At 36.0% G+C, this 17,811-nt stretch overlaps 1 protein-coding gene across 1 annotated transcript in view; it reads right to left on the bottom strand.

The window, feature by feature from the left end:
- Positions 1 to 1,528: 1,528 nt before the first annotated feature.
- Positions 1,529 to 17,811, bottom strand: part of RTKN2 (rhotekin 2) — a 38,296-nt gene continuing 22,013 nt past the window's right edge. Inside the window, exons 3-5 of the mRNA XM_056107959.1 lie at positions 10,012 to 10,070; positions 3,139 to 3,192; positions 1,529 to 1,650 (exon numbers count right to left, since the gene is read on the bottom strand). Coding sequence (XP_055963934.1) covers positions 1,529 to 1,650; positions 3,139 to 3,192; positions 10,012 to 10,070 — 235 coding nt within the window. The remainder of the gene's footprint in view (positions 1,651 to 3,138; positions 3,193 to 10,011; positions 10,071 to 17,811) is intronic.

Raw genomic sequence — 17,811 nt, 5'->3', positions numbered from 1 at the left:
AAATCATGTTTTCTTGTGCTTTTTTTCTTAAAATTTATGATTTTTTTCTTTGTAATAAAACAAGAGCTAAATATGAACAAGGTAACTTTGACCAAAAAAAAAAATCACCAGCAATAACTGATAATGTAAATAAATGTTATTTCAATACAAAAGAAAATTATTGAATCTTATTTACATATTTGGCAATAATTTGGGATTCTAAATAAATTCCTTTGATTCAACAGAACTTATATGAATATCTATGCTTTTATTAATAATTCAAAATGTGCATTTTATTATGTTACACAAATACTTAAGGGACACTGAATAGAAGCCACAAAAACATGGTCTGTGAATGTTTTCTCAATTTTATGTGAGTGGCAAAACTAGTAATCTCAAACTTCAACTCTATAATTTAAAATAGCGAAAAAGAAGATTAAGAAATATTGTTTGAGAGTTTGGTTACACTAATTTGCTTTTATAGTAAGCAATATAAGTATTGATATTTAGATACAAAAAGTATCTGAAATTCCGAAGATATACAAATAACACACTGTTCTGAATCAATAAAACCTTTGAAAGAGTACAGGAAAAACTTAAGTTAGTTAAAAATGATTTCTATGGCTACCTAAGGAGTTCTTTCTGGTTCTGTATTATGACCACAATAAAATGAGTCAGTCAAAGAGCAGGGGCAATAAAAACAACCCTGAGGATCACCCAGTTTTTTATTGTTTTGGAGTACACGAAAGAAGTACACCATCAGAAAAAGAACATCCTCTAATTTAACTCAAACATTTTCCCAGTGGAACCTTTATCTGTACCATCTTACAAAGTTGTTACACAATTATAGCATTTCTGAATCCAAAATAAAAGGTGTAAGAATCTGCTTATGCTCAAATTACCTATATAAAATGCTACTGAAATTATATGCCATTGTAGCCATGGCTTAGTCCTAAAACTATAAATCATGATCACGATCACGATCACGACCACCCTGTTGTTCGTCGATTGCCTTGAGCAGGTGCCAGTAACGTCTTCTTCGTCCTAGCCCTGAGATTTTTTTTTTTAAGTGCCATATTCAAGGCTTTTTCAGGGTTAGGAGAATGAGACCCATCATTGTTACTGGTATTTGGCATATTGGGTATACCACGGGGAGTTTGCCAGACTCTGCCGTGTGGGCATGTTACATTTGGTAGCCTGCCAGTTTGACCAAATTAGGAATGAGATGATAAGATGTCGCGCGGCCGCATTTGCGGCCGCGCGCTTCCGGGAGCTGAGTGTGATGATCTCTGGATCATACTATAAATACTTGTAAATATTTTTAAATTATCTTATTCTATTAGTTACTACTAATAATACATAATTTTATTTCACTTGGGATAATTTCAAATGCAGAAATTGTATTTTCAAAAATAATTTTTAATTTTCTTAAAGTGAAATATTCAAATGATTCTCAATACTTAAAGATGTGACTGCTTCAAAAATAATCCAGAGATACACAATTTAAAGAAATAGAATTTTAGGTATTCTAGCTAAAGTTAAAAAATACTTACAATATTGTTACATTTTCAAAGCATATGTCTGTTACTGTTTTATCCACAATCACCATGTCAGTATCAAAAATTTCAGCTCCCATTTTGAACAAACAAAATATGGCATAATGCTGTGATCCTAGTGAAGAAAAACACTTTTAGTAATGCTTCATATGATACATCATGCCTATCTTCTTTCAAACTTGAACGTGAAAAGTATTAAAAATTTGTTAATAGATTATTTTCATACATTGAGCATTTTAACCTTAACTTTTATAGTGACTAGTTCCACCATGTATGTTCCCAGTTAGAACACAAGTAAACCAGGGAGTATCAAAAATCAAAGCTAAAATATATAGTCCTCTCAGCAGTCTAAAGGAATACCAAGATCATACATTCTATGCCTAGGTAGCTCTTTAAACTTGAATTAAGATAATTTAATTTTGTCAACACCATTATTACCACTGTCATTTTGGTTTCAAACTTACTTAACAGAAGAAGTTTTCTCTTGTCTATCCTAAGTTAAGAATAGGCACATCGAGCCTGACAAATATTACAGTGGGCAGGATTATTCCCTTTCACGCAGCCAACCCAGGTTTGATCCCTGGCACCACAAATGGGTCCCCACAGCATCCCTAAACATAATTTCTGAGCAAAAAGCCAGGAAAAAGCTCTGAGCACTGCGGGGCGTGGCCCCTCTCCCCCAGAAGAAAGTAAACACACTAACAACAGCCAAGATTTCCTACAAACAGAAAGGAAGAAAAAAAATAGTAAAATAAATATGTGAAGACATAAAACACAGCTGCTGGGCCTTTTAATTTGGTGGGATTATTTAAAAAGTATTAGGTGATTTAAGGTCGAAAGCCTCATTATTGAGAAATATAGTTCTCCAAAAGTACATATTCTGTACAATAATAAGAAAAAAATGTACTGAATTCCCACATGTATTTCTCTATAAAGTAAATTATATTTCCTAATTGAATAACGAGTATACTAACTTGATTTTGGCCTCTTCACATAAAACTAATTATGCTCAACATGATTCAGTTTTTAAAATATGAGGAACAAAGTTATCACAATAGACAAGAAAAATAAAGGATTAGCATTTCTTTTCTCCTTTGCCTCTAACAAGCGAGAAAACAGTTGAGGTTAATTTCCATAACCTAAGCAATACATAGATTTGTGAAGACTATATATAGCCACAAAATGCTGAAAGGGAGGTAGGAGGAATCAGGTGAAGAAAGGAAAATCCTATTACATCCTTTTTAATTAATCTCAAGTAACTAAAAAGGCAGAAAAGGTCTCTCAGACCCTGGCAAACTGAAGAGAAATGTTGCTTTATCTCCTTAATAACCAACTTCTTTTTTTTCAACGTTTTCTTCCCTACAGCCCCTATTTACTTTCTTTACTTAGGATGCTTCCAACAACTGGAAGTACATTAAATATGCATTATCTCAACATCATGCATTACAACATATTTATCTTTTAGAAAAAGATAGTTAACAAGATTCAACTTATTATCAAATGACATTAATTTCAGTGTGCAGTTTTTTCACCCAACAATTATAATCTTCATATACACTAAAGAAAATATTTCAATTACAAATTGAAATAAAATATACCTTACCTTCTTTATTGCTGAAGTGATCAGAGTCTTTCCACATTAACGGTATTCGAATATCTACAAAGAAGAGGCAAAGAAACCAGTAATAATTTTGATAGATTTTGATTCTTATAATGAAATTCCATAGTGCATTCTAATCATAAGAGCCAATGTAATCTTTTATTATTTAAATATTCCAACAGGTGACATATTCTCTTAAAAATAATTTATTTATGGAATAAAAAAATCTCAATGATTATTTAAAATAATTTACTGAGTAAATATCCACCAAAAATTTCTCAAGAAATTAAGGTCTGTAATAAGTTGATGCTACCATATTGATGGCATAAAATTGGTGAATTATTGGACACTCAATGTTGAATTTCTACTTGGGGTGGAAAGCAGCAACAACTATAGGTCGAATTCATTTCAAGATCATAAATAATAGAGTTTAGAACTTTATGCAAACTTTAAGGCTAAAGAAAATTTAGTGACTCATTGAAGACTACTGGTTGTAGGAAAAGACCTAACTTTTAACAAAACAAAGCCAAGTTTATTCCATTAAAATTTCATTTTTCTACAACAGAATGCGTACTTTCACATTGCAAACGGCAGCATTTTCTTCAAGAAATAAGACTGAAAGAAGAAATACACTACTTCTTTTAGTCTAAGAAAAGAGCATTTGGTCTATAAATGGCCTGAACACATTTTATTCACCTATACATCCTTCAAACTCTCAACAAAGTATTTCAGTAATTAGTTTTACAGAACAAAAAGTTTTCCAAGTTTCCTCCATTCTTCCATTTAACTTTCTAAAAGTGTACTTAAAAGTAGTGATTTTCTTCTGACATTCTTGTATATTTTCAAATTTAAAGGACATGGTTCCATCAAATAGGCTAAGATGTGTGGTCGAGAGTGTAACACAGGCAACAGCAAACTAGAGTAAATATTTGTGATTATTTAGAGAACAAAAAAGTACAAACTGTATAAACACGTCATACCTTAATTTCAATTCGTGAAAAGAAAATTCTGTTGTAGTCATTACTCTATTAAACTGATGAAGTTGCTATGCAAATTTATTTATTTATTTATTTATTATGGGGGGGGTAGAGATGGGATTTAGGCCACCCAGTGCTCAGAATACATGTTTCTGGGAACTAAACAGGGGCAAACTGTATATAAGGCCAGTGCTTAAACCCCTGTACTAACTGTTTGGCCCCACTGGTGCTTTTTCTTTTGGGGGGTGCCTATGAATTTTGTGACTTTCAGATAATTGAAGCGGGTAGGGCATTCGCCTTACACGCGGCCAACATGGCCGACCCGAGTTTGACTCCTCCGCCCCTCTCGGAGAGCCCGGCAAGCTACCGAGAGTATTCGATATGCCAGACACAGTAACAACAAAGTCTCCAATGGAGACGTTACTGGGCCCGCTCGAGCAAATCGACGATCAACGGGAGGGCCTTTACCTTTACCTTTACCAGATAATTGAAAATATTTATGAACATAAACTATAGGTCCATATTAGTGACATACTTTTATATCTACCTTTTTATTTAGAATTTTTTGAAAACTATTAATACATATTTCAATTTCTTTCTAGAAAACTTTTCTATTACTCCTCATACCTGTTCTGTCCAATAAGTATTAGAGCGGCCATCTCTGGGCTCCGTTAGGAGTTTCACTAAAAATTCATTAAATTTTTCCCATATACGCTGAACACTTTACACAGAAATCATACAATTCTCTAAAGCTTAATATTATTTTGTGGGAAAATAACAAGGCTTTAATTAATTACATTTGTATGTTTTGATTAATAGAAAATTGGTAAGACATTTATTGGCCTTTATTCAGTGAATCTAAACCCATCGTTTCTCTTTCTCTCTTTAACAGGTTTATGGCTTTCACCTTTGAAAGCAAATTATTTAATTTATGTGAGAATTTGGGGAGAGCTAAAAATATTTCATTTTGTATAATTTGGAGGTCATACTCCCGGTGCTCTGAGACTATTCCCACTTCTGTAGTCACAGGGTTATGGGTTATTCCAGGCAGAGCTTAGGAGGACCAAGCAGCGTCAGGGGTTAAACCTGATCTGGGCATCCTACATACAAAGCATGTGCTAAGTTTCTTGAACTATATCTCCATCCCAAATATGTAAATATTCTTACAAACTAATTGACTCTGATTAATTTAATATCTAGTAGACTTTTTCTTCCACTGGCTTATCATACCATATTCACATACGTGGCATTCTAAGCATCTGTTGGTTATATATTTCCAGAATCATTTACCAATTACTCTCTATCCTAATATCTGTGTCATACTATCACAACTAACATATATGTTACTATTTGTTAGAGCTATACCCTTTAACACTTAGTATTAACTAATTTATTTATGTGAAATTTAAATATATATTCAAATTTCTCCTCTAGAACATTTTATTAGAATTCTATTATTCAAATTAATTTGGGACCTTTACAATTTACTATCGCTCCAGCCCTATGGGCGTTTGTCTTGCACGCAGCCAACATGGCCGACCCAAGTTCGATTCCTCTGCCCCTCTCGGAGAGCCCGGCAAGCTACCGAGAGTATCTCGCCCACATGGCAGAGCCTGGCAAGCTCCCCGTGACGTATTCGATATGCCAGACACAGTAACAACAAAGTCTCCAGTGGAGATGTTACTGGGCCTGCTTGAGCAAATCGATGAACAACGGGAGGGCCTTTACCTTACCTTTACAATTTCATTTCTTCAAGAACAACAGTCTGATTCATTAATCTTTATATTTTTATGAAGATTATTCTTGGGGTCATTAAAGGAGTTTTATCATAAGATTTTTTGCTATCATATTTGCGAATTAGTGGCTGCTAGTTTTGAGAGCAGCTACCACTTTCTGTGTATTTATTTTGAATTCAGCCATTCCTACATAAATCTCTATTAATACAACTCATTAATAAATTTCAGTAAATTTCCTTAAATTTTTCTAGGTCTGCAATCTAATATCTTCAAAGAGAATTCAACTTATATACTTCTTTTTAAATAATTTCACCTCACAATTCTTAGACTTTTAAGTCAGAATTTCTAAAACTCTGTTGAATAATATTGATAAAATAAACATTGTTATTTTGTTCTTGACTTTAATGGGATTGCTTTTATTGTTTTATAATTATGACTTTGCTGATGCCCTGCCAAAAAGACTGTTTTTCGCTTGACCACAGTTGCTGACTCTTTTCATTTCATAACTGTTCTTGTTCACAGCTGTTCTTGTTCTATTATGGTGGCATTAACTGTTTACACTATCTGGGGAGGAACATGGACCCTGACTTTCTTAGCCATAGTCCATAGCTTATAGGTCAGCAGTGCCTTCCAAAGAAAAACTCTCCAGCAGAGATAAACACTTCTTATCTATTTCCTGCTTATCATCTGTTAACTCACCACCTCTGAATTTTTCAACTAAAAAAGTCTATGTATATGTCATGTTCAGAGAGTATATAGTTTTGAATATTCACCATTACACTTGATTCATTCCAAAATAAAGTCAAATAAGATTATGGAGTAAAACTTAAAATTGAACGCAGCATAACCAAACAACAACAAAAAATAATTTACATATTTTTGAAAGTTATATTGTTGTCCGTTTTTTCTATTGAAATAAAACCGAATTATAACAGTGCATCATTTGTCACATATCACTGAAAATCAAGTACATACTACATTAAGATCACTGATAACATTTTAACTCTGTCCTTCAACACAACTTGTCCTCTTTATTTTGACTCATTCTCCTTCTTCCCACTCTACTTCTGGTGAACCCGAACTGATCTTATGAGTCCAGAAAGTTCATTTTCTAAAAATTCTGTTCACCTGTTTGTTTTCTATATATACCACATTATGAGTAAATCATGCTGTTTGTCTTTCTCTGTCTGGCTTATTTCACTAAGCCTGTTAACTTAATTTCAATCACTTTTGTTGCAAATGACAGGATTTTATCTTTTTCAAATAAACCAATGATACCTCCTTGGATACGCATAATATGTCTTTATATTTGTCAGTTGATAGACACTTTAGATCGTTTCTAGCTTCTGGCTAGCAAACTATACTTCCTAACTCAGTTTGGAACAGTAGAAATTCCTTTCCGATTCTTGCAAATGACTCAGTTTAAGTTTACAGCCTGGTATTCTTACCTTTGTCCTTTAAGTAAAGTCATCTTCACTGATTTTTTTGTGATGAACTGAGAGAATCATAATAAGATGGCTAACTAATTAATTGGAAACTAGATGTTGTCTATCATTTTCAAAAGTGAAAACTGGAGCACTTTACTTATTTGGCATTAGTATTCAGTGAATAAACTGAGACTAGTACCACAATATCATTACTTATTTTGGCAGAAATAATTGGGAAAAACATCATTAGTTTATAACCATAATAAAAAAAAATGACCAATGACTAAATTAGAAATAAAAACTCCAGGTACTTCCTGTTATAAATGTAATCTCAGAAAAATTAAAAGAAAACTGAGTAAATACAATTTTGATTAAAATACGAGTCATATTCCAATGTAAAAAGAAAATGAATTTATAAAAATGAATTATGTTTTATTGTTATAAATATATAGACAAGATATAATTAATTCTAAGCAAGATGAAAAATTACATATGCATTCCATTTTCTGAGACTTTCAGTTCCTTAATTTAATTTAAAATTATCTTTTAGAAAGAAGGAACACATGCAGAAATAAGTTTAATTTCTACACTTCAGTATTTGTGGTCAGGAAAGCAGTTCCTTCTTTTACTTTAAACCTTTTTTAGCTAATTACTCTTCAAAATGTGCATCTTATGTTGATTTCATGAACTGCTGCAAACTGTTTATAAGACAATGACAATAGACGTTTTAAATCTATTGTGTCTCTGAGATCCTCCATAGCAATTTAGCATATCTTTCTGTGCACTGAGTGCTACATCAAAAAATAAGAAATGGGGGATTATGTTTAAAATATTTTAGAAAATCCTTTTTAAAAAGCAAGTTTTTATATTCATGTTGAAATGGATTGGACAGAATGAAAACCATGTAGAAGTTCTTTGTTAGGCTTTAAAAGGAAATAAAGAGGTAGGAAACGTGTTTTATTCCAGTCTTACATATAATTAGAAAGATGAAAACATGAATACAAACACTGCAAATGAGCAGTACATTTTTAAGTTGTTCTTTCATTTTTCTAAATTTTTCTGCTGAGGGCAATTAGGACAATTTGTCCCATGTAAGGGGCTAGAGCGATAGCACAGCGGTAGGGCATTTGCCTTGCACGCAGCCAACATGGACAACCCGAGTTCAATTCCTCCGCCCCTCTCGGAGAGCCCGGCAAGCTACCGAGAGTATCTCGCCCACACGGCAGAGCCTGGCAAGCCCCCCCCCCCCCCCCCCCCCCGTGGCATACTCGATATGCCAAACACAGTAACAACAAAGTCTCCAATGGAGACATTACTGGGCCCGCTCGAGCAAATCGATGAACAACGGGAGGACCGTGACCGTGACCATCCTATGTAAAATCCAGTCCTATCCTTCCTGGATGATAATTTTTGTTTATCCATAAAGACATTTCTAAAGCTAGTTCCGTAAGTGAGAGGAGGGCCTGAAAGGCAGCAGCTGTCTTCTTAGATTTAAAAAATATATATAATGATTTTGGCCAATGAAGCAACCGAGTAATTGTTTAAGAAACGATGGGCTTGTCTGTTTTTTCCAAACTGCAGGATGAGGTTTGTGTAAAAGGTTCATTATCTAGCATACGCAGGAGTCAGTCACAGCATTCACTCCTATCTGTGGCATCTCCAAGCCATTGTCTTTAGCTTTCTTAACACTTGGAGAAACTGATGCTACACAGCATAAGTGCCACCTAGTGGTTAAAGGATCTTCTAACTGCATTAGGAATTAAGAAAAGAAATAGCATTTCTGGTTGGAATGACAACGGAAAGCTTCAGAGATGAGCAAACAGATCCTGTGGTGATAAACAGTGATCTTAAGAACTGGCGTCAGCAGCATGTTGGTGCTCTCATAGAACTGGAAGGCAAATGGCTAACCAGACCCTTAATATGTATTAGAGTATTGGAAGACATGGGGAAGAAAATTGTTGAGTAATGATGGAAAACTTGGGGAAAAGGTTGGTCTTTATCCTAAGGCAACAAAAAGCAGTAATACATCCATTAAATATTCACTGGGTCTGAAGTGATAAACAATCATGGTTCTAACCCTCATGGAACTTCCAGACAATCATAAAAATTTCTGACCAGAAAGGAATAAACAGTCAAAAGACGGGATTTGCCGTCCAGCTCAATCACTTACAGGAAGTTCTTTAACCTCTCATCTCTAGAGAAAAAGATAACTTCTCTACCTAAATAAAAAGTCTACAATAAAGAGGAAACTGCACAATATATGTAATATATATGCAGCACAGAGGGTAGGGCGTTTGCCTTGCACGCGGCCAACCCGGGCAGATCCGGGTTTGATTCCTCCACTCTTTTCCGAGAGCCCAGCAAGCTACCAAGAGTATGCCACCCACATGTCAAAGTCTGGCAAGCTACCTGTGACATATTCAATATGCCGAAAACTGTAACAAGTCTCACAATGGAGACACTACTGGTGCCTGCTTGAGCAAATCAATGAACAACAGGACAACAGTGCTACAGTGTTATGTATAATAACTCGAGAAAAGTTCTCAAGCTTTAAAAGTCTGTACAAATGGAGCATAATAATGATAATGATTGATATCAGATACTGGAAAAATATGCAGAGTAAATATTCTGATGTGGTATGCAAAATGGAGCTGGAATACCACAGATTAAAAACCACCCAAACCAGAAAATTATAGAATGTACTAGGCAACATAGAAGTTATCCGGTTTAGCATACCTGATATGGCAATCTTTCCTTTACATGCTATTCGTTCTTTATTTTCAAAGTTCGCATCACTGTTGAAAGAAAAATTACTGATTAAAAATACTGGTAAGTTTTTTCATATTTCAAAAATTCTTAAATGTTAAAATTTAACTCTATCCATGATCAATAATGACTTACAACTAATAAAACTGCTCGATACAAACTTTCAGATGTCAAGTTAGCTGACAAGAATCATTTTCTAACTTTTTATATAAACTTTATATTCCCTGATTTACATGCTGCTTATTCTATAATGAAAGACCATTGTGATCACTTATTTATATAAGCAAGATTACAATGTGTGTTCAAGTTTCAGGAAATATGGTTCATTATTTTCCAAATTACATTTCTATCCTATCAGATTACAATTGCTTAAAAATTTAAAATTAAAAAAAACTCTACTATATACTTATATTTTTCTGAAATTAAAAAGCATACTAAGATGGGGCTCAACGATAGCATAGTGAGCAGGGCGTCTGCCTTGCACGTGGCTGACCCAGGTTCGATTCCCAGCATCACAAATGGTCCCCTGAGCACTGCCAGGAGTAATTCCTGAGTGCACAGCCAGGAGTAACCCCTGTGCATCACCAGTTGTGATATATACTAAGAATAAATTTAGAGATGAAAAAGGGAGCGGATCTGTAGAGAACACAAAATGTGAAAAGAAAAAATGTGGAAAGTAAAATGCAATACCAAAAAAGTGCCAAAAAATTCTTAGGATATACGCCACTTTTAGGTATGCACCAGAATACTACTCTTAAAAAAAAATCTCAAAAAAAAAAATCTCAATGTAGTTATCTTCTAATAGACCAATCAACTACCCTTTTGAATATTTCTTCAATAAACTATTTTCCAATATACTGTATTTAGAGATGAGCATTCCATATTTAGAATATTGATTTCAAGACTACTTCTCATGTTTTTTTAGGGTGTGGTATTCTAATTTAATTAACTGCTGAGTAATTCAATGAGACACTTCAAATATGTGATAACATAGTAATTTAATTTGAATACTCTTTGTGCTGAACGTAACACTGCATTTCAGAAAAAAAATTAACAGTACACTATCATGCATCCAAATTTAGAAAAATGATTATCAGTATACTTTTTAAAAATTTTTCTCTTATTGCACAAGCAGTGATAGCACAGCAGTAGGGCATTTGCCTTGCACGCAGTCGACCAGGCCAACCGAGTTTCGATTCCTCCGCCCCTCTCGAAGAACCTGGCAAGCTACCTAGAGTATCTCGCCTGCATGGCAGAGCCTGGCAAGCTCCCCGTGATGTATTTGATGTGCCAGACAAAGTAACAACAAATCTCACAATGGAGACGTTACTGGGCGCGCTCAAGCAAATCAATGAACAACGGCAGGACAGTGACAGTGACAGTGCACAAGCATTTAAATATTATAGGTGAAATACATTCCAAGGAACTGGGGCCAAAGAGACAGTATAGGAGATAGGAAAGGCCTTGCCTTGCACACATCCAACCTGGAATTAATCCCTGACTGCACATCAGGTCCTCAGAGCTCTACCAGAAGTAATTCCTGAGCTCAGAGCCAGAAAGAAGCCTTAAGCACAGCAGGGTGTAACCCAAAACACATAACCAAACAAACAAAAACATAGAATTAAGCTCAGTAATGTATTTAATAAACCAAAATGGGACGATTATAAGGTATTTCTAGAATTGCAAACAAGTATAAACTAAGATAGTGTATTTAGAGCTGTGACTTCTCAGAATCCTGTACAATTACTTTATAGTCACACCTGCTTATTTAAGTTAAAATAGGAAGTTTACTCAAGCATAAAGTACTCAGTTCAAAATAATATTCTGTTGAATCATAATTTTTAAAATTTTTCATTTCAGCACTTTATACCAAAGTTTACTTTGCCATGCTAGAGAATATTAGCTTGCTAATCTAGTTCACCTTAAGAGTGGAATTTAAGTTTTAACTCCCTATTACCATACAGTCAAGATATACTTAAGACTCACTAGGAATAAAAAAAAATTAATTTTCTAAAATTCATGAGAAATAGAATTTAAATATAGTTAGGTAGCATTTAAAAATATTTCTAAAAACACCTATATGAGCAATGCATACTATAAATTGCTAAAATATTTTAGTAACACAAGCTCTAACATGGTAAATTGACTATTATGGTTTATGCTGAAGTATAGATCCATTAAGTATTAGTTAAATGGATTTAATGTGACTTGGCAAAGAATAGTTTTTTTCTTTGTAGTTAGGAATTATCTGCATAGGCATTTGTGGGACCAGTCACAGTATTACTGCATATAAATGTTACCAAATTATAATGTAAAATCTAATTGAACATATAATCTTATGGAGTAATTAAGTCTTTTTTTAATGAGAAATGAATTAAAGTAATTCAGTTTCATTTTTCTGATGCTTTAATTTTTTTAAATTCAAATAACTCTTCAAACATGTAAGTGTTAAAATGCGATGTTCTACTAATTAACCCAAATTAACAATAAATTTGTTAAATATTGTCGGTTTAATGTGCTACTGTTGCTAATAGTTTTCTACAGTTAAATAAATATTTGTTTGAAAATCTGCAATGTTAATGCCAATATTAAATGCTGCATAAGAGTCAGACTGGGGAAAAGGTAAATAAACCCAAAATGATGCAAACAAAAACAAAACTAAATAACACTGTACCTTATTCCTACTTTGGATTATTATTTAGGAAAGACGTGCAAATGTTAATTTAAAAGATACAATACAAAATATAAAGGACAATTTTTAACTTCATTATATTTCTTGCTGTAGGTAAATAAAACTACCAACAGAGGGTGCCAAACAGCCATTTTGTTGCTTAAAAATCTATATTAAAATTGCTTGAGTAAATGCATAATATCCTATATTGTTCCACATATAAATTAAAAAGTTCATTCCCAAAAATAACAAGCAATACTGATAAATTGCACAGCAATGGAGATATTTTGTATTTTCTAATGAAGTACCAAATTAACCCTAAATGAGATTTTATTACTTGAAAGCATATTTTCAAAAAGCCCTTTACCTTTTATACAAATAAAAATAAAACAATCAGAAATATCAAACATGAAATTTTAAACTATCTTAAAACTATGTGAATAAACTTAGTATCTTCATAAGCATCTTAAAATTAGGAAGGTAAAATTTCTATTTAAAAACAAATATTCCAACAGACACCAAAGACAACTGTTCAAAAATAAAACCTATAATACCTTTAGTGTGCCATTTTTTATTACAGAAATACCAAGTATACAATTTTCACTAGAGTCCTACGGTCATGGTCACTCCCGTTGTTCATGTTATTAAATGCCTTAGCAAACTAGGAGTAAACACACCTTTCTTAATCTAGAGCGGGCAACCGTAAGGACCATGAATGAGTGCCATACTAAATGCCACGTGACGGGTAGTCTGTCCTCTCCTCTGAAAAAGAGCCTCAATGCTTCTTGAAAACCTGGTTTCAAGGCTACACATTCCCTAAGCTGTTGCCTATCCATGAAGTTCTGTATCACTCTTTTAAATATATAAAATAATCTAGCTGGATAGAGCATTTTGGTGAGGTGCTCACTCTGCTGAGATTTTGACTCTCTTCTGGTTCAAAAGGGTCTCTTTTCATAGATCTGTTGTGAAACTTACGAGCTTTCTTTTGCATTTTTGTTTTTTGATCTCGCTGCTTCCAATATTCTGCCCTTGGTTTTTGTGGTTCTGAGCAGGATATCTTGGAGCTTTCCTAGTTGGATCTTTTTTCACTGGGACCCATCAGGCCCCCTTGTATTTAGCTGCCTATATTCCACAACTCTGGGAAATTATTTAAACTATAATTTTTTAACTGCTGGTTCTTCATCAAATTTGCCTTTCTGGTCCTTAGAGACTCCCGCAATTCTTGTATTGCTGTTCTTGAGCTCACCCCATAGTTCACTGCTATGCGGCTCATTTCTTTCCGGGATTTTTTCCATCTTCTGTGGTTTTCTAGGTTTCCTTCGTCTCATCTTGGAGCTTCTCAGTCTTTCCTCTGCTGCTAAAACCCTGCTGCTCAATGCTTCTAATGCCTTTCTGTAGATCACCTACCATGCTCTTCATTCCCACTTGGTTTTCTCATTTCAGCTCTTAGTTCCCTGTGCTTTCCTGTTTACCTGTGCAATCATTTCTTTGAACTCGTTACAAATCCTCAGTATGGTATCACTATAATTATCTTCTGAAGCTTTATGCAGCTGGTCCGTGTTGTTTGGGCCTTCCGTGTTATTACTATGATTGTGCCTTTCATATTGTTTTTGCTCATTGAACGTGGTGGGCTTCTACATGTTTTCCCATTGGTTTGCTAATGCTCCTGCTGGCTTGTGGGGTGAATCTCTGTAGCTATAACATCCTAAAAGAGACAGGGATTGGCCTGGGGGTTGTGTTTTTCCTTCTTTGCACACCTGAAATGGTGTGGCAGCAAGCAGAGCTTTGGTGTGAGTCCCTTAATATGTGTCCCTTAATATGGCAAGCAGAGTTTTGGTGAAGTCTATTGGACCTAGCTGGAAGGGAGGGTCTCTGCCTCTACTTCTGAGTAGCGTCGGTAATCTTAGTCAGAAATTAATCTCATCTGAAAGGATGGAGCAGGAAACAGAGGTTCTGAATCTTTTGTTTAATTTTTCTGAAGTTGTAGCATATAAGCAATAAAACAAGAAGCTAGTGAGTAAGAAATCTAGGTAATCACAAAAAAGCGGCAGTTATCTTGACATTATTAAATAAGTCACAATTAGGGTCCAGAGCAGGTAGGGAGTTTGCTTTGCATGGGAATGACTCAGTTTTAATCCCCAGAATCCCACAGGGTCTCCCAACCACCTCCAGGAGTAATTTCTGAGTGAAGAGCCAGAAATAACCCCTGAGCATCCCCAGGTGCAACCCAAAAAAGAAAATAAATAAAATAAACATTTAAAAGAAAAGAAATAAATAAGTCACAATTATGCTGAATACTATGCACATCTAGGTCCTATACAGGACTTAAATAGGATTGTTTTTACAAAGGCAAATAAAGTGTTTCATAAATAAGACAGGAGATAGACTGGTGGGTTGGGACAGGGGGAAATATTATTGCTAAAAGATGAGTTTCACAACAAATCATGCAGATAATGATCACTATAATTAATAAAACAGCACTGTATATTTAAAAGCTGTGAGAGTAGATCTTGAGAATTTAATCACAGGGCTGCAGAGATAGTACAAAGTTGCCCTCTGAATCAACCAGGTCCAAAAGGCAACAAAACAAAGAAGAGCCCAAAGGATTCTAGAGCAATCTCACAGGAAGTGTGCTACAGTAACCAACAAACAGTGCCGGGAGTTTTAGTGCCAGGAGCTTCCAAACAGTAAATAATCCCAGAGGCAAGGCTCCATGATTGAGAGAGAGACAAAAAAGGATAGGCATATGGCTGTGCGGAGACGGAACACACACACACACACACACACACACACACACACACACACACACATACGCACACACACAAATAGCCAAATGTAAATTCAGCCATAGCCTTTTGAAATCTCTATCCAGATAGGTCTCCCATGAGTGGGAGGCTAATTCAGATCCAGCTCCCAGTAGGATGGGAGGTCAGTAATTGCAGCAGGACCACTGGCAGGAAGCAATCTGCTAGCCCTCCATGCTGAGGAACTGGGCAAAAAGTCACCGATGGCACCAGGTCTTGTCTTTCTCAAAGTGCATTTTGGAGTAGAAATCTACCTAGACCCAGAAGGAGTGCATTTTAGAAATAAGAAAGACTGATCTTTGTGTGCCAGCTGCCCAATTCCTAATCCAAGGCTCAAATCTAGCATTATTTAGAGTGATAAAACAAATTATCCTGTGTCACATGTCCACTGTAATGGGAAGGAATGGGAGTGAAGATAGATGATCGGCAACCACACCACCTCCGCTTTGCTGATGACATCATTCTAATAACACCAAAAATTAGCCAAGCGGCACAAATGTCTTTGACCGTGAGTTTGTAAAGGCTGAATCTCACAAAGACAATGTTTATGAGAAATGGTCTCATTCCTGACTTTTCATTCGCTCTCAAAGGGACAAACATCTCCAAATGCAACAGTTATGTGTGCCGAGGTCAGGAAGTCAACATGACGAATGACCTGGCACCTGAGTTGCACAGGAGGAAGAGAGTGGCTTGAACGCTTTCAAGAGCGTTGAAGAAATAGCTAAGAGGATGAACAATCTCCGGCTCCGGGCACATCTCTTCGATTCCACTGTTCTTCCTGCATTAACATACGCCCCAGAGACCTGGGCCCTATGAAAACAGGATGAGAACACTCTTTGGGTCTCCCAAAGAGGAATCGAAAGAGCTATGCTTGGAGTATCACGCTTCACTCAAGTGAGAGAAAGAATCTGAAGTTCAGACCTCTGTTGACAGTCAAGAATCAGGGACACTGTCTTGTTTGCCAAGGTGTCGAGAATCAGATGGGCTGGACACATAACATGACTTGGAGACGACCTCTGGACTAGAGTCATTACCGACTGGATTCCACGAGACGTCAAAAGATTGCGTGGCTGCCCACCTACGAGATGGTCAGATTTCTTCGTCAAAATCCTGAACGATCGGTTTGAGGCTCTTCGTGTTCCTGGAGTGAGCAGATTCCATTGGGCTACACTAGCACGCTACAGGGATGAACGGAGACATTACTGGCACCCACTCAGCAAATTGATGAGTAACGGGATGTCAAGTGACGAGGCACATGGACCATAATTTGGAACCCAGCAGTTTTTGGCAGAAATTTGAATGGACTATGCAGTAAGCACCAGTGCCATGTCCCCACCCCCTCGGGAGGGAAAGGGTGCCTGTCCCTTCCGCCTTATCCCCCCCACACCTCCCCCCCCCGGGGCACAGAAACCAATCTTGGATCTATGCGGCTTTTGGCAGAAATTCCTCCAGAATTAATTAGTAAAATATCAGAAATCTCACTTAAAATCACTTAACTTCCCGTTAGTCGTCGATTTGCTCGAGCGGGTGCCAGTAACGTCTCCATTTGTCCCTGTCCGCTATGTATTCGATATGCCAAAACCAGTAACTACAACTGGTCTCATTCATCAGAAATCTAGTGTTGCACAATAGTGGCCATGCAACATCATATGCTCTTCATAACCAGCAATAGAAAACAAATTATTTTATGATGCCTTTTCTGCAGGTCTGATTGTTGGGGGAAAATTCAAAAAAAAATAATGATGCAACTTTTGTCGAAATAATGTAATCAAAGTAGGGGGAAAAAGACACTATAAGAGAAGGTTCAATGATAGCATTGGAAAAAAAAAGACCTAGAAATAAAAAATGCAAGGTTCTTCCCCTGCCACCTTCACTTAGTGGGTATGGTGGTGGTAGTGCACTGACCCCACACAAATTATAGTGCTCACACTCAGTTGTGGTGCTTACACACTTGGCTGCTGTGCACTGCAGGTCACACATACTTGAGCCCACAAGCAGAGCAGCAAGTTGTTCATTCACAGCCTCATTCCCCAGACCCAAAGTGCGGGATATTTTCTTCTAAATAGGGACCTCCTGCAACAGTGCTAAGCCTATTGGTAGGGGTCTGACAGTTCAGAGTACAGGGGTCACCAGGCCAAATCTGGCAGTGTCCGGGAGCCATGCGGTGCCAAGGACTGAACTCAGGGTCTCACATGTTCCCTACCACATGTGCTAACTCCCCAGTCCAATGCAAGATATTTTAAAAAGTCCAGACTTCATAACATTGATGGCAAGGAAGTTTTATGAAAAGGTAAA

Source organism: Sorex fumeus, unplaced genomic scaffold, assembly GCF_029834395.1.
Source record: "Sorex fumeus unplaced genomic scaffold, SorFum_2.1 ptg000183l, whole genome shotgun sequence".
In the NCBI taxonomy this organism is placed as follows: Eukaryota; Metazoa; Chordata; class Mammalia; order Eulipotyphla; family Soricidae; genus Sorex; species Sorex fumeus.
Note: the sequence above shows the minus strand (reverse complement) of the source record. Positions and strands in the feature narration are given on the sequence as shown.